We start from the raw sequence: 17,109 nt of genomic DNA on the forward strand, positions 1-17,109 counted from the left end.
TACATTTAATTAAATTGAAGTAGTGTATTTTTTGCTTTTATTTTCAAACTATTTATAGTGAAAAATAAAACATTAAGACTAAATTAAGATTGTTTATAGTGAAGTGCGCGCTATCATTTAAATGGCTGTTGCTGTGGAAACGTTCATAAACTTGGCGCGTTAGTGTTTTTATGATAGTAAGCACTCGCTACATGGAAATCGCACGTTTTTGTTGAAATTTCTCCTGAACACTAAATGAAACTTATTTTAGTTCAGCAAGTTTTGAAAAAGTAACCATCAGTTAAACAAAGTTTATTTTAAGATTAAAATGCAAAGATCTTCGTTTAGATCATCTCAACCTAAAATCTTTTTCGCGAGTACAGTTGTTAAAACTAATTCTCATTTTTTTCTTTTAACGTCTTAAAATGTAATAAGTGGCGAACTTTTTAATTGAAAACTTAAAATTCGCATAATGAAAAAAAAATTTATTCAAAATAAATGGATCTTGGGAATGAATTGTCATATACATCAAGCACTATTCTATCCACAATCAGTTAAATTTTTCAAAAAATTTTCAACATGAACATAGGTTGAGAAATTTCTGGTAAGTGTGGATGCATATTAAAAAACATTGTATCAACAAACAATGATATGTATTAACTAGATGTCTAACTTCACAAAAATTCTGAAAGAAAAAGTGAAGCATATTTTTAAAGTTCTTAATGCCGGTAGCCGTTTTATTCAAACTGACAATAATTCATTTTTGTTTTGTTTTCGTTGCGTCATTTCAGGCTGGCAACAAGCCTGTTTGGCAAAAAATTTGCTTCACTTCGGAAGCGCGAGTTAGATATCTAGTTAATATATATCATTGCCAACAACATACAAAATGAAACTTTGTTTTTTAAATATGAGAGTAATCACACGATTCCTTCCGAATAAACGGTCAACGTCGTCAGGGTTTCCATAAAAATCGTTTTCTTATCAAAATACTTTATCACCCTTTCATAAATTATGGAAAAATACTGGAAAGTTTATCTACATCTAAATTTATTCGATTAATTAAATCTTATATAAGATTACTCTATAACCAAAACAATTAATGTGGAATTAGTAACATGCTTATTCTTAGAAAACATTTGGAATATCCAATCATACATCATAGTGTATTAGAAAACAGATTTTTATGAAAATTCTTAGAAACTATTGTCTACGTTTTGGTTCAGATTATAAAAACTCTGTAATAACCATGATGCATAAGAACTAAGAGATTCTGCAGAACTGAGTGATTAAATTTAACATATGCTACATAAAAACAGGTTTTTTCATGCTGCTGTTACCAAGATACCAGAAATGCTAAACATATATGTTAATTACCTCTCTTAAAATTAACGCAATTCTTTGATTTAATCACACAAATAAGTTATTCTTCAAGGTGCCTGTCGCTAATTCTGAATTTACTAATTAAAAATCTTTTTACTAATGTTGCAGTGACAACCATAAAGAAAAGAACCTTAGAGGCCTCTTCAGCCCTCCAACAGGACCTGTCTCCTCACCTAATTATTACATATACTTCACAATATTATGACTTCACAATATTATGACTTTATAAATATTGCTGTGATAGCCATCTTTTGTCATAAACAAGCTTACAACTGGATTGAACATTTCTACTATTTACACATCATCATACTTTTAACATGTAAAATAAATCTCATGTTAATAGCGTTCAATTAGAAGAATAGGATTTTAAAAATATATATATTTCAAAAAATAAACTAGCTGCGCATGAATGCGCGCGAGTAGACAAACTTGAATTACTTAAGTGCAAGGCGATGTCTGCTACGATTTAGTTCTACAAGATAATAACAGAGCCCAACATCCTTATCTCAAAGTATTACGGATCCATATTTGATTTACGAATGACATCCTATTACAGATACAACACGAGTGCAGGATTTTAGGTTAGGTGCAGGTACCCGACTGCTACATTCGAAGCATCAAGGCAGTTTAAGAAGTAAAATCTCAACAGAAACAATGATTTACTCAATGTTAAATCCGCAGGTTTCTTCGATTGCCAGGGTAAGCTTTTCATAAAGGAGTGATTTCGAATCGTAGTTAGGAAGATCAAGACGATTAAAGCTAAAAACGGAAAATATTAACACTTAAGAACAAGATACTTTTATAGGTGATTTACAGAACAGAGAAAGTTATTTGAAAAATAAAGAGGAACTCCAAATATTCATTAAGGATCAAAGTAAATATCAATGAAATCCTAATTTAAAAAATCAGTGACAAAAAGATTTAAAAACTTTAGAAACATTTTTGAGAGTAAACTTCGAAACAAAGTAAAGAACCGGAGTTCTAGCTGCTGAAAATATCTATAAAGTGTTATGAATTGAAATCGAAATTTATTCAAAATCGCCTACCACGTGTGAGATTTCGGTAAGGAAGTAGTCTCGCCTTCAATTAAATTGATTGTGAATAAGCGAGGTCCGTTCGAACTTGTAGAGCCTGAAACAAGAAGTGCGAATTTTATTCTCTGCAGAACTCTGTTATACAAATGATATGGCGAAAATTAAAAACTTATAAACTTAGAAAAAAAAAAAATTAAAAACTAAAAACTTTAAAAAAAAAAAAATTAAAGAAAATTTAAAAATTATCTACCTTGCAGTGCTTTGAAACCTTGTACAGGAACGCGCGAAGAACCAGTCACAAACTGAAGAAGTCGGGCTCGTTTTTCTTCGTCATATGAATCGATCACCTAAAGTTGGTTTAATTAACAAAATTTTGTGTGCAAAAAAAAAAATTTAACTAATTTTAATTCTTTTACTTAAAAAATTTTATCGTAAAAACTTTTATATTTATTTATGCAAAATAAAAAAATAATAATAAAAAGCCTTTTAAATAAAAATACATATACCTCCCAAAACCAGAGTATAATATTATCATCTTTAGAGCAATGTTTTAATCGTGTGTTTGCCCGCCAGTCAGCTACGTCAATTTTCCCAAGACCGCAAATAAGTAACTAAAGGAAATTTTTTTTTAATATTAAATATCATCAAAAATATTTCTTTATGTAATGAACGTAAGATTAAACAAAAAAAAAAAAAAAAAAAAAAAAAAAAAAAAAAAAAAAAAAAAACTCCAACAGAAAATGAGATAAACCTCCATCTCCCTTTCATCGAACATTTTGATGACATGCTGAGGAACGAGCTCAGTGAAACCCTTAAGAAAAGCCTTAAATTGCGCGTCAACACCATGACGTAGCCGATAGTTTACGTACAATCTAAATGATTAAAATGAGATAAAATACGAATTTGAATGTAAAATCATAGTTAACAACTTATTAATCAACATCTTCACCTAAGTCAAAAAAAAAAACATACTGTATAAGGAATGTTAACTTAAACCGAGTATCAAAAATAACGTTTGATTGGTTCAACCCGATTTAACTGAACCTTTTTTTTAAACTTAAGTGAAACCATTAAAAGGTCAGTTAGAAATTAGATTAATATTTGCTCACACATTAAGGCTTTAAGATGTTTTCAAAAAAAGACGAGGTATATGAATATTTTTTGCATTCATTAAAAATCAAAATCAGCTCCCGGACCTTGTAGGCAGCAGGGAGTTTCAATATCTACAGTTCGTCACGCTACTTCTTAATTGGAGATCGAGTCTATCAAGATTGTTGTTATAAAAAGTAAAAGAAATATTGCGCGCAAAGAAAGGTACGTGCGTAGTATTAGGAAGTCAGAGTGGTTCTATTACACAGAACCAGGAGACATCCTCACACTTCTTAGACGCCCAATCCTCCTAATTTTCGAACCATCAACACCCTATCCCATAACCCTAATCTAGTTAAGAAAAATTAGAAAAAGCCGAATAAATAAGAAAAAGTTACTTTTATATATAGAAAAATCACTTTTGCCATTATTTCGACAGCATAGTGCTCCTCCTCTACTGTGGCATGATTTTGCTTCAACCGATTATTTATGAGATACAATGTGGTCGTAGTACAAAAAGAATCACCTTAAAATACTTAAATCAAGACACCAAAATACATCCAGTCAAATGCTACTAGGCAATACTGAAGTGGGACACAAAGAAAAGCACTGTAACTCTGACAAAACCTTTCAAAAATAGTTTACTATAACTATTAAAACTTCTTTACCGAAAGTTGTATGAAGCCTGATTAAAGGGAAATTTTGCTATTTTGATCATTTTAGGAAACTTTAAGAAAGAAAACCAAGTAGACTTTTCTTAAAACAAAACCGCAGAACCGTGTTTGTCTAGCGGCTTAACAAAGTTGTAGTTTTATTTTAAAGAAAATTCAATAAAAAAGAGTGAACCAGATCTTTTTAAAATTTGGTTGTTTTCCTAATTTAGTTTGACAGTCTTAAGTCATAGTGGTTAAGCACACAATTATATATCTTAAGCACACAGTTATCTCAACAACACAGCTACATATCTCAACCAAAAGTTGTTTTTTTAACAGAAACCTTTTAACACAATGGAATTCTTTGTTGCATGTTACCATTTTAAGGTTATCATAAGTTTTTAAGATACAAATGAAGAGTAAAGAAAAATTTTTCTTATTAACTTGCTTACCGTACAAACTCTTTTTTATTTTCTTCTGTTACAGGTATCTTATTACCATCCTTTTTCAACTCAAAAAGGGTTGTTTTACCAAATGAGCGATGCTCAACGGCAAAAGTTTGTAAAATAACATCCTTGACTTCATTTTCTCTAAAAAAAAAATGTGCAAAACATTTTAAATGAAAACTTAAAACTGAAAATAAAAAGATTTTTTAAAGAAAGTACAAAGCAAAAATAGTTTTAGGAAAAGTTATCATGAGCGCAGAAAAACTATGAAATTCTGTGATGAAACTTGCATATTCTATTTCATAGTATTGCAGTTTGCATCAACTAATTAGTTTTGAAGATTTTGAGAAATATCGTGCAGTCACAAAAATATTTGGATTGAATAAACTTTTTATGAATTACTAACTTAGGGATATAATTTGTAACAAACATGCATTCCTAACTACACAATTGGACCTTACATAATCCATTTTAGACTTCGAAACAACTCAGGATCCACACTCTCTATATCTTCCAAAGTACTTTGTTTTCCCAAAAGTTGCTATTTAAAAAAAAAAAAATTACTTTTGTTAAGCTATGTAAATCAAGACAATAACTTGATCTGAAAGATCAGAAGCATCAGATAAAAGATTTATATTTTCAATCAAAGTACCTTGTAAAAGGGCATAGTAAAGCCTCCATCTAGATAATGATGGTGAAACACTAAAATAAGGAAATGAAAAATGAATTTATTATTACATAATAAATTTATAATGAAGCTATTTTATTATAAAAAGTGTGCCAGAATCATAGGGAGAAGATATAATATATACAAGATGTGTATATTATGGTGATTCATTTTTCACTTTTAAGAGATAATTTTTGCTTCTTTGGAAACCCAGGTTGATTTTAATAGTAACTATCTTTTTTTTCTGATATTTTTCCTCTTTTGAATATTCATCTACAGTAATTGGTAAAGAATCATGATAAAAACTGATGGTTTGTTATTTCTTTATCTCATATAGAGATAATGAATTTCTGGTATAATGTTGATTATAGCATTAATAAAAAATACTAACTTTTTTTTTAAATTTGTTTTACTAGTTTTTAAATAAACAAGTTTATAACTAAATTATATAATAACTTTATATAATAAATTATGTAATAAACTTTAGATGATAACTGTTTCTTGTTTCAGAAAAAATCTTTTTAAATACTCTAGCAATCTCGTTACCCCAAGAAATAATTCAGACAATAGTTAAAATATTAAAAAATAACAGAAAAAAAAAAGGGAACTCGTTTACCTGCAATTCCTACAATCCTTCCAACAAAATGAAAGTATGAAAGGTGGTCCTGGAATGGAACATTGGTAAAGCACTAATTTCTAATTGACAGTTGCTACTTGCCTAACATTTAATTAACTACTTTTTAAGATTTATGTTCATACTTACTGGATTTACCCCAGAATCTGGATTCACTTCAAGAGTGTATTGTGAGTCTTTGGAATATTTAAATAACCCATAGTAGGGATTAAACATTTCTTGAGACAAAATGTACAACCATTCACGGGCAATACCACCAAAGTCTAACCCATCCTCATTTTTGAATTTGACAACAAGACGTTTACGAAGTTCACGAGCTTTCATTTTCATAACAGACTGGTAAGATTCCTTTGAATTAAGAACTTAAATCAAAGATAGTTACTAACAATAAGAATAAATATCAACTCAAATAAGTAAATTTTATAATAAATTGTGTTTTCATCATTATGATGGCATTGTATCATTATACAATTTACATTACCTTGTTATGAGGCAATATATAAGTTGACATATATTGCCTCATAGCGAGGTAATGTAAATTGTATAACACTCTCTATATTTATTAAATAAATGGTTTGCTTAACTCAAAAGAGCAAATATGAAGATTTCATTCTAACCTTAAACAAAAAAATCATCTTTTAGTTTTCTAAATTTTAATTTCTAAAATTCTAAAAGTTTGAGAACACTTTTAATTATAAAATATTGTGTTAAGATTCTCATTTAAATAAATTCTTCTAAATTAGATCAAATTTGATTATCATATTTTTTACATACTGAATTACAATTTAAGCAAAATTATGCTAAGCTAAAAATATGTAAAAATTATTTAAACTAAATACTTCTTTACTTATTATTAAGAGCAGAGTACATCCTACTAAAAGTTTATCCCTTAAATTCAGTTTTTTCCATATGTAATAAAGCTTTGCTAAGTTGCATGATAATAAGAATAAGAAACTGATATAACACTGGAATTATCATTGGTTTTTCACAAGGAATACATTATAAACACAATTTCTACAAAATCTGATGGAGTCAAGCAGAAACCACTTACAAGTCTACACAGAGTAATTCAGAAATGATTTAAAAAAAAAGTGAAATTTTTTCTTATAATAAGACCTAATTCCATGGTTACTCTCTATTACTTACTTCAAAAACATCTTCCCTTGCCACTTCAATACGACAATGGCCAATCTAAATTGAAAATTGTATAAAATAGAGTATAAAAAGTTTTTGAAGATATATTTAGTGAAAAAATTACAGCTTTCACTGAATTAACTTGCTAATAAAACCTACATCTGGCTGTAGTAATTGAATTTCAGCTCGAAAAGCTTTCATTTTTTGAAGCAAATCACGCCTATACTGAGGTAACTCTTCAAGTCTTAAAAAACATAAAGAGATAATAAAAAACATTGAATATATTTTTAAAATCATCTTACTTAAGGTAGTACAAAAAATTTATCTATCAAAAATTTTAAACAAATATATATACTTTTCAACAGCAGACTTGGTTTGAACTTGTGAAACTGAATTTGAATCAACACAAGGGTCTGCGATTTAAAGAAAAAAAAAGGTTACTTTAAAGAAAACTTTATAACTACCCAAAAACATACACTACGATCAAAAACTTCCCAAAAATAGACTACCATCAAAAACTTTGAAAACAGCATGGTGATAGTTAAAGTGATGCATTAAAGTTTTAAAAATTTTTCTTTGAAAAAGGCCAAAATGTGTGAGATCGAGTTGTAAAATTTATACCTGCTTTCAAAATTTCCAAATGAAGTGTTGGAAAATTTGAAAGTAGGTGTAAATTAGCACAGCACATAATAAACATGGAGAGAAATTTTTAAAAATCTAAAATTTAAATAATGTCTTTGATATTGTTATCTATGATGTTTTAGACTGTATTAAAAAATAAATTTAACAGAATACAAATACTGCATAATACATATAAAATACATAAATAAAAAATATAAGAACAGACAAAAATGTGCATGTTTAACTTTAACAAAAATATGGATAAACAATAGCTTTTTAATGTACTATTTATGATATTCTTTTTATCCATGTATGTGTGTACATACATATACACACATACATGGATAAACAATAAAAGTGTTTAATGAACGTAAGTTTTTGTTGCAAATCTAAAATATATGAATTTCAAATACTAAAACAAACCATTACAAATATTTAAAATTATTAAAAAATAAACTTGCGTGCAAACTGTGTTGTTTTTGTGTTATGATCAACAAAATATTGTCTCCCATTAGCTGTATATCGCACTTCCCACCCTTCTGGTAGTTTATTCGTGTCTTGATTACAAGTAATTGCTTCTTTGGGTAATGTTGGATCATACCATGTAGATTGTCCAGTAACTCGGTTTACAAAGTATACTTGCCCTTGAGGAGTTGTTCTGCGATCAAAGTTATCTATTGAATCCTTATGAAGAAGTGTTCTGTTTAAATATAGTCTATGTCTATCAGTGTTATTTTTTCCTGAATGTATATAAGACTGAATTGCTTTATTGGACCGGGTAGAAAGTTTGTTTAATTGGAAAGATGTCACACTATTTTCATCTAATGCAGGTAGTATAACATTTCTTTGAGTTGTCTGTCCTGGCAAAGGAGCAGCTCCTAAACTTAAGAAATAATTTTCCACATTTTCACCATGTGTTACAAAATCTGAAGAGGTAATGCTAGATCTTGAATTTTGTGTTGATGCAGCACGAGGTAAAGCACTAGGCAAAGCACCATTTTGATTTTCTAGACAAGATGTGTTTGGCAGTAATGTAGCTGTTTGAACAGGAACAGAATTTGAAGACAAATGGTTTGTAACCCTTCAAAAAAAATTGTAAATATGAAAAAAAAAAAAAAAAGTTAAGTAGGGTGGCCCAATATTATTTTCAATGTTACCATTACAAGAAAATCTTTTTCTAAAAAGCTGTAATATGTTTATTGATATTTCTGTTCTTACTATATAACATTGCACTAGTAAAAAAAATATTACCTGAAAAAAAGAAAAAGAAAAATAGATACTAAATGAGTGAAAAAAAGTTTCTAAAGCTAGTGGTTTAAAAACTAAGGTTATTTGGGCTGAGACAAACAAACCATCCTTACAAAACATCGTCACTAGGAATCAAAAGAACATTTCCAACTAAATCAACAACAGCAGTTCGACCTTTATTATACTCCCGTGTAGCTATGCTAACTAAAATTGTAAAAAAAGAAAAAAATATTTTGTGCTTGGCTTCCTAATACCAAAATATAATCCTTAGATGATAGAATTAATAACTTATTATAAAAAGTTTGTAAAGTGTTTTTAATTTACATACCAGTTATCTGTCCAGTGATGTAATCATTATCATCAGAACTAATGCTTGTAAGATCCAAATTATGATCTGAAAGATTGAACAAAATAGCATAATTAAACAATTATTTAAATATAGAAACTAATGAAGACTAGAATTAAAAATATACATACACCCTTTATCTTTAAGTCTTTCAATAGCTGTAGGAAGTACTTTTACTGCACCAAGAAAACCAGCACCTCGGCGCTTATGCACTTTCCTTTGATTCCATACACTGATAGTTATTGACTCAGTGTGGGCTACAAACCTTAATATATCAGCTCAATGGCTAAATATCAACTATTAATAACTCAAGTAATTTAAAACTTATAAATTCTCTTTTAAAGCTTTTTTTAACAACTTGATAAATAATGTTAATGTAACATTACTTACAACATTACTGCATATATTTTTAAATAATATAATTACTCTTACAAATCATAATACTGATTCCATTTTGGATCAACTGTTTTCTTCAAACATCGAGTAGTGTGACACTGACCACTTCCATCAACTGAAATCCGAGCAAACGGGTCAGGTAAACCTAAATGCAAATTTTAACTAACTTTATTGGCAGGTGTATTCAAAGCCAAATTAAAAATTAAAACTCGTCACTGGTGAGTTTTAAAAGACTCATTAAAAAGTTGATTAAAACAAAAATATAAACAGTTTTAATTCATTGATTCACTATTTCACAAATTCACTATTTTAGTGATTATCTAAAAATGAATGCATCTGATATTTACTAACAGATAATTTTTTAACGGTAAATTTAAAAAGCTTAAATTACAGATGTTTTCACAAGGCTTTCATGATGATGTAATACTGATACTTAAAAAGATTTCATGATGATGCAACACTGATATTTAATATTCAAACCTACTTCATTTATTACCCACTGACTTACTTTATTGTTACCCTGTGTTCTTGTATAAAAGAGAGTAATTCAATTTAATTTTTGAAAAAAGTCATCTGGAATCCAAAAATTCAATTTACACTACTGTTCATAAGTTTGAATGAGTTTAAAAAAAAACCCTTTTATGTTGTTATTGTAATTTTTCTCGATCATACTGTATGTATTTAACATAAAAACATAAGTTTATGATACCTTAAAATAATTTTTAAACTTTGAAGTATCAATTTAATTTTAAATTATCAAAATATGTGGGAAAAATTTTTTTTTTAAAAAAACTTAAATTTTGTTATTTCAATGTGCATCTTTATTTCAGTTTTAGTGGAGTTTAAATTATTGATTTTAATTGGTAATACATGCTTACTACTTCAACACATTTATGAGTCATGTAAAATATTAATTTATGTCAGTTTATAACAAAGTATGTTTCAACAGAAACTTATTTTATTTTTTTATTATTTTTCTTATTTTAAATTTTATTTTTTTGTTGAATAATGAAACAACTACACAAATTTCAATTGAGAAAAAATGTGAAACTGCAAGAACTTTAAAAATTTCAGAAACAGGAGTGCAAGTTTGTTTAACTTCATACCATCAAATTGGATTGAATATTGATAGAAAATGTTCTGGCAGACCACCAAAAACAAATAAACATGATGATCGTCAAATTTTGAATATAAGTGAAACTGCAAGAACTTTAAAAATTTCAGAAACAGGAGTGCAGGTTTGTTTAATTTCATACCATCAAAATGGATTAATTATTGATAGAAAATGTTCTGGCAGACCACCAAAAACAAATAAACACAATGATCGTCAAATTTTGAATATAAGCAATGAAGATTAATTCAAAACTGAACCTCATATTGCAACTGAAACTAATATATCCCTATGAGTATATCAGTTTTAACAGTGAAATGTTGATTGCACAAAAATAGACCAATTTGGAAGAACTGTTGCAAAAAAATTTCTCCTTTGTTCAGTAAATAAACAAAGATGTTTTGTTTTTACTACAATATACAAATATTGGACAACAGATCAATGCAAATCACTGTTTTGGACTGATGAGTCCAAATTTGAAATTTTCAGAAATAAGTGACAACATTTATGTGTAGAAAATCAGGTGAATTTTACAAGCCCAAATGTATTTCACTAAAAGTGAATAATGGTGGTGGCTCAGTGATGATTTGGGGATGTTTCAGCTATCATGGTGTTGGCATGTTAATCAAAAACAAATGGAATAATGAAAAAAGAGCAATATCATAAAATACTTGTACGAAGTGCAATTCCTTTAGGTATTGATTTAATTGGTCACAGCTTCTTTTTTCAGCAAGACAATGATCCAAAACATAAATCTAAGCTATGTCAAAGATATTTGAAGTCAGAAGAGGATAGCGGAGTGCTGAGAATAATGGAGTGGCCACCTCAATCACCTGATGTCAATCCAATTGAATTGCCATGGGATGAGCTTGATTGTCAAGTCAAAATGATGCAACCATCAAGTGAAATTCATGTGGCAATGTTTAAAAACTGCATCGAACAATCTTCAAATAGAAAAACTTCTAAAAAACTTGTTGAAAGAATGCCAAAAATATCTAAAGCCATCATTAAAGGAAAAAGTCGTCATTTTAATGCAAAAACCTTAAAATAAATATTCTTATCTTTTTCATATTTTAATTACTAAATAATTGCAGATTTGTTTTAAATCATTGTAAAAATAGTTATTTTATTTAATTTCAATTGAAGTTTATAAAAAAATTGATTTTATGTCATTAAAAGAACTCGTGCAAACTTTTGAACGGTAGTGTATATCAATAGCTTTCAAGATTCTTATGGCATTTATAAAAAGGACAAATTTCAGCTGAAATTTATTTTGTTTAAAAAAACATAATACTTGCATATTATGCTATAATTATGCTAAATACTCCATATCTAAGTTTAAAAATCAATACAGTCTAAGAGGGTCAAATACCAGTTTGATTAAGAGCTTCCAAGACAAAATATTGCATTGTTCTTAAATAATTGTTAATTCTTCATAAAAATCACAGACCCAGAGTCAAGTTTACAAAAATTTATCTTCACTTGACATCACATGATTAGGTTAAAATTCTCTGGAGTGATAATTCAAATTTTATTTGGATCTGACAGTATAAAAAATATTAAATGCCCCTTCATTCAAAGTATAATCAAGTTTCAACAGGAATTGCTGAGAAAGTAATGCTTTGACGTGCAAAAAAAAAAACTTTATTGCAGATCAGTCCAAAAGATAATGATCAAAGACAAATTACAAACTCTGTTCAATATGTTTACAAAAAAAAAAATCTGAGCTCAATCAAATATCTTTGGATGCATGCATATCTAAAAAGGAAAACAGCAACTAACAGAATCTCTCTATGTTGGAACAACCTCTTGTCAATTCACTTGACAATATTTTCATTAGTTAAAAAAAAAACACAAAAAAACTACTTTATAGGGAAGTACTGGAACATTTTCTTATTGTTGAATTTTCACCTTACAATATAAATATGTCTAACATGCTAATAATTTTTTTCTATAATAGTTGCAATGTAAAATGCTATTAGTTTAAAAGACTAGTACACATGAAAATTGAAATTAGACAACTAAACTATTAGTTGAGCATAATCATTGTAGAATGTTTATAAATGACAAATTTGCTAATTAGGTGGCTAATAATGGGATATAAAGTAGCCCAAGCTGTAATATTATCTTGAATAAGGTCTATCTGACATAGTAACAAAAGAATTGGATGTATCTTACACCTAGACAACAGCTGTTAAGGCAATGATCTGACAGTAACCTCAATGGAGACATAATAAATAGCTTTAGTATATAATAGCAAACAATAGTAATTAAAATAATAGCTTTAGTATATAATAGCAAACAATAGTAATTATTAGTAGGTAAAGAATAGCATCAGCAGGTAAAAATTCTCTTTTGCAATATTTGAAGAATGAAATTTGTAATCAGATATGAGCTTAATTATCTCAACAACATTATCAAATGACAAAAAATCTATATTTTGTTGCAGTTTTGTACAGTATTTATTTCTGTCTAAACAAAACTTTAGATTTATCCAATGGAAAATTCTAAATTTTAGATGAGACAGGAATAAATACTGTACAAAAAAGCTCCCAAAATTTCTTGTTGATAAAATCTTGAAGCAGGCTCGACAAGAGCTTTCTAGAAGTTGGACAAGTACCAAGTTGTACTGGAAGAAGATCCGAAAGTTGGACAAGTAGCAAATTGTACCAGAAGAAGCACTGGAAAGCATACCTAGACCTCTAAGTTTATCAGGAACAATGACACTTGATAATTTAATTGACAATAATGTTCCCTAAAATAGATTTGAGGAAATATTATTGTCAATTCCACTTTTTTATGGATCAATTTTCTGTTGTTTGATTACAAATCCTCAAATGCATTGTAAATGGAATATTTGAGCATTTAAAACAACCGTTCAGCATACAAGTAGGTTTATCTTGTCAACAGATCACTAAATCAATGAGTGCTCTCTGTCTGTGGACAGTTCTGGAATATCTTAAAAATACCATACTTTCATGCAGTTTACAAATGTAAGTGTAGACTTCTTAGAATTCTTGAAAAAATTTATGTTTTAAGCTGGTTAACTAATTATGAAAGCTGAGACAGAAAAAAAAATAATAAAAAACTCTAAGTAAAAATACTGAGTGGGTACTATAACATTGAAGTAGTTTACAACACTATGTATTGCTATAACTATATATGCTACAAGGTAGTTTGCAGCATCTCTGAAAATTGCTGCTCCAACCAATGGTCTTCTGATGCTGCAACCGATTGAAGACTCAACAAGAAAATTGTAGAGAATGCAAAAAAAAAATGTGACTTCACTTATGGTATTTTAAATAATGGTACAATTAATGATGTAATAAAGACCTTACTGCACTACCCTTATCTAACAATGATTTGAGTGATAATGATAAGAGGACTATTGTTTGTGCACTTCAAACAGATCCATTTCTAGAAAATGTTTGTCGTCTGGCTCCAAGGATTCCAAGCTGCCTGGATTCCAGAGTTCTGAATTCTCTTGGTTTCAGAATTTCTCACACTTAAAGAACTTCTTTTTGTGATTTTGTTGTGGATTTTGGAATATGATAAAATGTCCTTGCAAACAAGTGAAACTTAGATACAGCTTGTCCAGACTAGTACCAAAAAGGAATAGCATAAAAGTTCTAACTCTAAGACTCCTAAGTAGATCATGACTGAATGACTGAAGAGAATTTAACTAAACCCAACAGAATTTAAAAGATTTTAGAGGACTGTTTTTCATAAATTGATTTATGAGAGGTAGCCTATTATGGATTTAATTTCATCATACCTCAACAAATGAGGTGTGCAGTTGAAAAAAAAAAAAATTGCCACCTCTAATACCACTCTTAAAATATTATTTTAATATTGAGTATTCTTTAATCTAATGTTTTACATACATACATACATACATACATACATACATACATACATACATACATACATACATACATACATACATACATACATACATACATGACGTTACATATAGCTTAAGATAGGATGAAAAAGATGAGACCAGCTATATTTCATCACTTTTGCAACATCTTAAGCTATATACACTATAGATCTGTACGTGTTGTGTGAGCATCATGTCTACATGCAGTAGGGCTTGAAATAATATTCAATCACCAATTAAATTTTGTTTAATGTAAAGATATAATCATAGATTATCATAAAATATTGTCTTCACATAATAATATTAGTGTTAAGTTAACATTTTAATATTAAACATTCTTAAGTTGGAGATCAAACATTATTTTGGTCCTATGTAACGATATTGGAATATAAAGAAAAGAAAGCTTACGGAAAAAATCCCTTTTTGCAATATTATTTGCGCACAGTACTAAATAAAGAAATACAGAAAGTCATAGGATTTGCATGTTAATACTTCTTCATATACTGTATATATATGTTTTGAAACTTTTTTATTTATCTTAAAACAGTATCTTTACCATAATATTATAAATAATTATTAACAGCTTGCCTATTTTAAAAATAATATATACTATCATATATTGTTAAGGGTAGTAAATATAAACTGTATAAACTCTACTTGTTACACGGTACTTTACTGGAATCACTCTCCTCCTTTCTGGAGTGGTCATTGCAACATCTTAAGCTATATTTTTTAAAACCTAGAAGAAAAGCTAAATAAGATAAGACTATTTGGACAAATATAATTATTAAATATCAACATACTTTTTAAAACAAAATTTTAAGAGTTTATGCAATTTTACAGGTAACAAGTAATGATAGTAAGTTTTCAACAACCCATATAAATTTAAATCACGTACTAAACAACCATAATACCAAGCAAGCACTGTATAGCCTAATTAATGTGAGATAAACATAATATACTTATTTTAAAAAATAAACTAAATGTGTAAATTACCTAGCTAGCATACTAATAAAAGAAAAATTTGAGATTTTATGAGAATGCTAGCTAGGTAATTAAGATGAAATTAAGATAATACAACATTTAACTAGAAAAGAAATCTGAGTTGAAGATCAGAAGGAAAAAAAAAATATCGCTCTACCGCTAAAACCGCCATATTGTTTTGACGACTGACGACGGTAGCGTTGTCTAGACGGAAACAGAAACTCGGAATGTTTTAAGTTAATTGTATGAAAAGATCACTGGAATGCGAATATAAATTTTTTATTTTAAAAGGCATAGCTGTGTATAGTTACGTTAAATAGGATTAATTTGTTTGTTAATATTTTGTTATTCATAGCAAAAATTTACTTTACAAATTGATTGCGATTTTAAATAAAAGAAATAAAGAGATATTAGGAAGCCAACTTAAAACACGTGTAACAAAATACAACATAACCCTATATAACGCACACCTTAATCCAAAATCTTTTTTCCTCGTTTTTACTCAAAAAATAACTATTTCTTTAAGAAATTTTTTGATATAACGAATTCTCGATATAACTAATCATTTATTTTTTTCTATCGAGATTCTATTGCAGAGTGACTCAGGAGTTTACTAGATTAGTTTAAACGGAGCTTCGTGTACTTCCCATTCCAGAAGTATCTTTGATGCAATACTTAAGCAAACTAAGCGTAAAAAATGATTCAAAAAATCTAGCCCCTTAATTTGCATTTTTTACTGTGCGCTACAAAAAATTCAGGTACTTAAGGTACTTAAAATATCTTCTGATGTGTTGAACAAAGTTACAAGTTTTTATCGTTGTTATTTTATTGAAAATTGAAAATTCAAGCTTTTTAAACGTTAGAATGGCTTAAATTGAGTTGGCATGGGAGTTGACATTTGAAATATTTGATAAACGTCATGAAAACCGTTAAGAATGCGAAAAATGAACAAAAAAAATTTTTAATTTTACTATTGCATTATGTTTTTTTAAAGCACTTGACAGGATTACAAAAAACATTTTTCTCTTATAAGAAATTGCTATCTTTGAAGCCAGAAAGATTGGTCAGCAAAAAGAGTATTGAAAAAAAATTTACTTGTTTTCTGAACAGTCAAAATAACTTGTCATAAACAAAATAATAACCAGCTATTTTTAACTAATACTTTTTCATTTTTTTTTTTGAAATCATAAAAATTTGGTATAGGATATGGCATAGAGAGAGATAATGTGGATATGAAGGTGATTGTATGAAAAATTGTATGAAGGGAGTTGAAGACTACACCTACAAAAATCTTGCAGAATAATAGAAAAAAGAATATAATAAGTTTATGCGTAAAGTTTTCCGGAAAATTTTTTTTTTTTCGAGAAAGAATTTTAATAAACAGAAATTAGTTTTAAGTAAAAATATATATATATATATACCTCCATACTTAAGGCCAAGTGCTCCCCCCCCTCCTCTCTCTCTCTTTCTCTCTCTCCTTTGTCTCTACGTGCTAGCGCTCATG

The 17,109-nt window shown here is 28.4% G+C and overlaps 1 protein-coding gene across 2 annotated transcripts; it reads right to left on the reverse strand.

Moving 5' to 3' along the window:
* Positions 1 to 1,581: 1,581 nt before the first annotated feature.
* Positions 1,582 to 15,834, reverse strand: LOC145183901 (E3 ubiquitin-protein ligase SMURF1-like). Of its 2 annotated transcripts, XM_090092643.1 has the most exons (22): positions 15,763 to 15,834; positions 15,520 to 15,554; positions 15,279 to 15,360; positions 15,030 to 15,068; positions 9,664 to 9,772; positions 9,363 to 9,496; positions 9,214 to 9,279; positions 8,999 to 9,089; positions 8,099 to 8,718; positions 7,372 to 7,429; positions 7,176 to 7,260; positions 7,029 to 7,073; positions 6,012 to 6,230; positions 5,865 to 5,913; positions 5,234 to 5,283; positions 5,043 to 5,122; positions 4,588 to 4,725; positions 3,145 to 3,265; positions 2,900 to 3,004; positions 2,644 to 2,740; positions 2,406 to 2,490; positions 1,582 to 2,118 (listed from the first exon to the last, which is right to left on the reverse strand). In XM_090092643.1, exons 3-22 carry the CDS (start codon positions 15,328 to 15,330, stop codon positions 2,019 to 2,021), a joined length of 2,343 nt encoding a protein of 780 aa, XP_089948769.1. In that variant the 5' UTR covers positions 15,331 to 15,360; positions 15,520 to 15,554; positions 15,763 to 15,834; the 3' UTR covers positions 1,582 to 2,018. The 2 variants fall into 2 exon arrangements, with proteins under 2 accessions (XP_089948769.1, XP_089948770.1); XM_090092644.1 differs by lacking the exon at positions 15,520 to 15,554 and having other exon boundaries at positions 15,763 to 15,816.
* Between the last annotated feature and the right edge of the window lie 1,275 nt (positions 15,835 to 17,109).

This window comes from Hydra viridissima, unplaced genomic scaffold (assembly GCF_058129835.1).
Source record: "Hydra viridissima isolate aposymbiotic clone 2 unplaced genomic scaffold, HvirCarnegie_v1 scaffold_7, whole genome shotgun sequence".
NCBI classification, from domain to species: domain Eukaryota; kingdom Metazoa; phylum Cnidaria; class Hydrozoa; order Anthoathecata; family Hydridae; genus Hydra; species Hydra viridissima.